The 5403-nt window shown below is 36.7% G+C and overlaps 1 protein-coding gene across 1 annotated transcript in view; it reads left to right on the forward strand.

Annotated features, from left to right (window-relative positions):
- Positions 1-4437, forward strand: part of LOC109823562 — a 19326-nt gene extending 14889 nt beyond the window's left edge. The window contains exons 6-11 of the mRNA XM_020389838.1: positions 2-74; positions 959-1074; positions 1556-1682; positions 3440-3588; positions 3664-3726; positions 4088-4437. Coding sequence (XP_020245427.1) covers positions 2-74; positions 959-1074; positions 1556-1682; positions 3440-3588; positions 3664-3726; positions 4088-4127 — 568 coding nt within the window. The 3' untranslated portion in view covers positions 4128-4437. The remainder of the gene's footprint in view (position 1; positions 75-958; positions 1075-1555; positions 1683-3439; positions 3589-3663; positions 3727-4087) is intronic.

The raw sequence follows: 5403 nt of genomic DNA on the forward strand, positions 1-5403 counted from the left end.
CGGCGTTCCCCGCCGCCCCTCCGAACGCTGCTGGCCTCCCTCCTGATGCCATGGCTTCGCTCAAGCAGGCCCAGGTTATAATCTTTTTGCTTCCTTTTTTTTGGTTAGTTTTAGGGTTAAAATTTCACAAAACCCCTTTTGAAAGGTAAGGTGAAATGCTTGATTGCTAAGTTTGCGTGAAGTTTGTTGGTTAATACTGGAATTTGTGGAATCTACAAAGTTTTTAATGGTTTTTTGTGCAAAACCCTCCTAAGTTCAGGGGGTTTTGTGAAATTTACCCTTCATTTTGAGTCCTTGGGAAGGGGTTTAATTTCAGTTTGTCCTAATATAGGTGCGGAGGATGAATGTGTGCTTATTATTTTTAACAGGTTGAGTAGCAAGTTTGATGCATTTGACATGATTGAAAGTTCTTTATTGGATGCCTGTTCTCGCTTCTTGGATCTGAAGAGGAGATGATTGTATATACGGGTGGAAGATGAATAGATATTATCAAATTAGTTTGATTATTATTCGTCTAATCACGCCAATTGACTTTTTTGCTTATCCTGTGCACCAAGGGGAAAAAATGATTAATTTTAAAAGGATTAGGTATATCTACTGTAAAAATGGGTTGCGAGCTAACTTTATTTCATATTCAGCAAAACAGAATGAAAAGTGATAGTCATGAAAGTTTGCTTTTAGTATGTATATTACAGTGATTTGTTATTATTGACCACTAAGCATTGTGTACAAGGAACTGACTATATAGGGTAAAATAGGTTATATCGCTTAGTTCTTGGCAAATTTGGGATTTTTGTTATTAAGATTCATATTGTAAGCAAATTCTATGTTCAGGTAAATACAACATCTCTGTAAAGATTGAATACGTCTTTTTTTTAAAATTAAATTCTCTCTTCAGCATGAACCTTACTTTTCACTATATTTGCTATTAATGATCAAAATGTTACATGAATTACAGGCTTTCACTGGCAGTCCTCTGATTCAAGCTCGTAATTTTGCAGTCATGACTGGTGTAAATGCAGGTATATCTTGTGTCATGAAAAGAATAAGAGGAGTGGAGGATTTGGAGAGTAGGTGAGTCATTTATAATTCTACTCAGCTCGTTACACTTAGAACCAAACCCCTTCATTTCTGTATTCGCTTGATGTAAAAGCCTAAGTATGGAGTTGGGATGTTTAGATGGACTGTGTAATTGCTTGTTTTCTCAGTAATTCATTGACATTGTGCAATGCACGACACCAAAAAGGGAAAAAAACCAAAGGAAAGAGAAAACCTGCCACAGTTGGGGTATTTGAGGAGAAAATTGGTAGATATTATTAGCTTTAAGGAAAAGTTGCCTAAAAACAGTGTTGTTTAACTTTCGATTGAAGGGTGCAAAAACACTGACCTGATAGACAACACAGTAATGTTTAAACATATTACAGAGCTGACAGCTAGATAAAGGCATTATTTGACTATAGCAATTGAAGTTATTTGTACAATCATGAGTAGTCCAGAGTATTAGATGCTAATTCACATCACATTGATTTAATACGCTATTATAATATTATTGCAGCATGGCAGCGGCATTTGGTTCTGGAGCAATGTTCTCATTAGTCAGTGGCATGGGAGGCCCAAATCAGGCAGTCAATGCTGTCACATCAGGACTTTTCTTTGCTCTTGTTCAAGGTGGCCTTTTCAAGGTAAGAATTCAGAAGAACCTCCAATTTCTAAGAAGTTTATTCATGTTTGCAAGTATACCCTTGCTCAGCTATTAATGCGCGTGAGAATTTCCATTACAATTAACATGATGAGCAATCTGCAAGTATAGTATATTGCATTACCTGAATAAGTTTATTTTTTGACTGTAGTTTCTTTTAAACTCCAATTTCTAATAAGTTTATTGCATTACCTGAATAAGTATAGTATATTGCATTACCCTTGCTCAGCTATTCAGATGCTATCTGATGGACCAAACTACAATAACTGCAATCACAAACAGCAAGGCCTGTAATTTTAGGGGCCACATACATGCGTCCCTTTTCTCCTTTTAGATTTGTTAAGGCCATACATTCTGTTAACTTATTGATAATCAGTACCTGCTGTTAAATCTCTGATCACCACATATTTCTTTATTGCAATTCATTTGAGAATACTCCCGAGTCCTGGCCACCCCTCATTTTCATTTTGTGGTACTCGTAATCCTGCCACTCCTCATTGCATGTGAAACCATCTCAAGCCAAGCAACACTTGCTCATCTTATTCTCAACTGAAAATATCTCAACTTCTTTCCGATAATCTAATTTCTTATCCTGTCTTGTAGTAAAATTTTACTCATCCTTCTCAACATGTGTTGCAACCACACTCTGTTTGAGATAAATATCTCCTGCTGTAGCATATGTTGATTGTAAAATTGAACATCATTGCAGTCAAATCCCTGTTGTACGACCACAGTGTTTTTTGGCTTAATTTATATATGAATATTATATAGCTGTTGGTGCAGTACGGACAACTGAAAGCGCTTTTGAAGTATATAGAAAAGTCTTTAAAATGTTCTTTTTCTATATCTTATAGAATTTTTTGGCAACTATTGTTTAAAAAGTATGTATGGATGGTAATTGGCATAAATATAATCAACCAGTTAGATACTATTCTTTTTAAGTTATTGTTATTTGAAGAGGCCACTAATTTTTGCTCACAACTCCCTTCTGGATTGAGAGTTTCTATTGCCGGAGCTTCCTCAAACTTTTGTCATGACTCAGGGCCATCAGAGATTTATGGCTTTGGAACTGGCAATGACTGTAGAAGATTAGCCACATGTCCTTGTCAACCTACATGGTGCATGTTGAGTTCTTGATATTTTGTACAATTTAGGGATGCATCTCTTTCTTCAAAATTGCTGTCATTTCTCTAATACCAAATAGGCATGAGAACACTCATGGAAAACTACCGCAAATCAGCTACTGACTTTGTTTCTGTTGGAGTCGTTCATCATGGTAGGTTTCATATAATCTACTACTACTATTTCTATAGTCTAGCTTAATCATCAAATTGGCACATTCTCCAACTTATGTGGTTCAGACTATTTGGTGCAATCAATTCACTCTCATTTTATCCTCAATAGGAGCAACATATAACCTCTTACTGATGCACTCATGTTTCATCCTATCGTTTAGTGCATATCTACAAGATCATCATTGCACTGTTTTTTCTCCTGCACTCATTTTTTTGCACATGTTTTTCTTAATTGCCCAGTATTATGATCCACAACTCATTGTTGGTCATATAAGATTCCCTCTTACTCCAATTTTGAAAAAACACACTCACTATAGCTTATTTGTTATAGCCAAAACAAGACCCGATCAAATTCTTCTTATTTGCTAAATGTGCTTTATGGTTGATTCACCTATAGCTTGATTTTTTTAAAATACTAGGTCTGATTTTCCTATGACTTCTGCAGTTTGGTCAGAAATTCTCGCAACAGCCGGCTGAAGATATCTATTACTCCCGTTCAAAAAACATGCTGACACGACTTGGTCTTCAAAAATACGAGAAAAACTTCAGGAAAGGCCTGCTTACTGATAGTACCTTGCCTCTTCTCACAGATAGGTAACTAGCAAAACTTGGGTGCTTTTCTTTTATATCACTACTTCATGTTGTTAACTTTCATATATTTTGGTTCAGCGCTCTCAGAGATGTCAAGATTCCTCCTGGGCCCAGACTCATCATTCTTGATCACATCCAGAGGTACATATGTTAATGCCCTTAAATGTTATCCTGTACGAGAAAGTATCGGCAATAGATGTGCACCTAGGGGATATCAACCTATGGATTAGTGCACGTATCGCGAAGTTCAGTTATCCAAATGTTGATATCCCTTCGGTGCACCTTTGTTGTCATGGGTCGTCCCCACTGAATACCTTCTCATCCCGTGGACATTTCATTACTTTTAATCGCAATGCGTCTATTTAGTACTTGTTGGGATCTATGCGAAAGTGGAAATGAATGCAAATCACAAGGCATATCTTGGGTGCTAACATCTTAACATTAATGTTCGGTTATGATTGAAGTAATGCTTATTCCATGATTCTTTTGGCGATGCTTACAGGGATCCGGAGTTGAAGAAGGCGAAGCAGGCGAAGCACTGACGCTATCCTGGGGGATATTGCTTTTCTTTGAGCAAGTAGAAGCTATTTTGCAGTGAATTGAATAATTCAGTTTTATTTTTATCCTGTTTAAATAGTAGTTATATATTTTTTTTTCTAGTACTCGTTGCCTTCTTCTGTTGTGGGCATGTTGTTTACTTTTTCCTGAGAACAGTTGGGAGGGATGCATTATCTTTGAGAAGTAAATGCAGTAGGGGTGGAGGGTGTGAATGTTTGTTCTGTGGGCATTGGAGCTAGGGTGTTGATTTTCTTTGGAAATAATTAGCTCATCAAGGGGTTTCTGTTTCGATGATGAAAACTCTGAAAATAGCACATATTTCCTGTATAAATCTCAAGAAAAAAGGAAAAAAGGTTAAGACAAAAGGTTTTTTCTTTTTGATATTAGTCCCGTAAATCTTTCATAATGTGGATTTATTCGCTAAATCTTTCATATTTTGAAATTAGTACCCCAAATTGTGATATTTAGAAATTACTTTACCAAATCTTTAAAAGTATTTTTTAAAGGGGTTTTTCTCTTATAACCCAAAGTTTTACCCTCACTTATTAAAAAACCCACTTGCTTATGTAAATATTCATAAGCCCAAAGTATCTTATCCCACTTTCTTTTAAACCCAATATGTAAAATACACTCATCCTATATCGTATTTTCCCAATAAATTAAAATTTCCTCGACTACCCTTCGTCCCCAGATACAACATACACCCCTCCCCCTTACAGCCCCGTCTCTCTCTTTTATTTCACTTTCCCAAATAGAGCATATCTTAATAGACCTAAGAGGCAATTCTCAATTCCAAGAGGTAGGAAAAACAACATTAGCGTGAATTTGAGCCTGATCAAGGGCGTCACTAGCAAAGATCGGGTAAGCCACGGGTACCATGGCACCACAAGTGCACCGCCCACAACATATCATCATCGTCGCTGAGAAAGAAGTCGGATTTGACCCTTGTATCCAAGGTCCGATGCGGGCTCCTCATGTACTTCATGGTCAACCTACAGGAGGTCTTCCGCAAAACCAAGCTCTTCATCTTCTTCCCTACCATCTCCCCCACAGTTGTTGCTCACTCACTCAACTTATGGACAAAGTGTAGCACTTTATGCCGAAGCGTAGCACTTTATTTGTAAAGTGTAGCTCTTTATGAAATTGTATAGCTCTTTATGACTGAAGTGAAGCTCTTTAATGCTAAAGTATAGCTTTTTATTGTCTCTGAAAATTCTAAATTTGAAAAAAACCAATCACTATTTTTTTTGAGCAATGTAA

The sequence above is a fragment of the Asparagus officinalis genome, chromosome 9 (genome assembly GCF_001876935.1).
Source record: "Asparagus officinalis chromosome 9, Aspof.V1, whole genome shotgun sequence".
NCBI classification, from domain to species: domain Eukaryota; kingdom Viridiplantae; phylum Streptophyta; class Magnoliopsida; order Asparagales; family Asparagaceae; genus Asparagus; species Asparagus officinalis.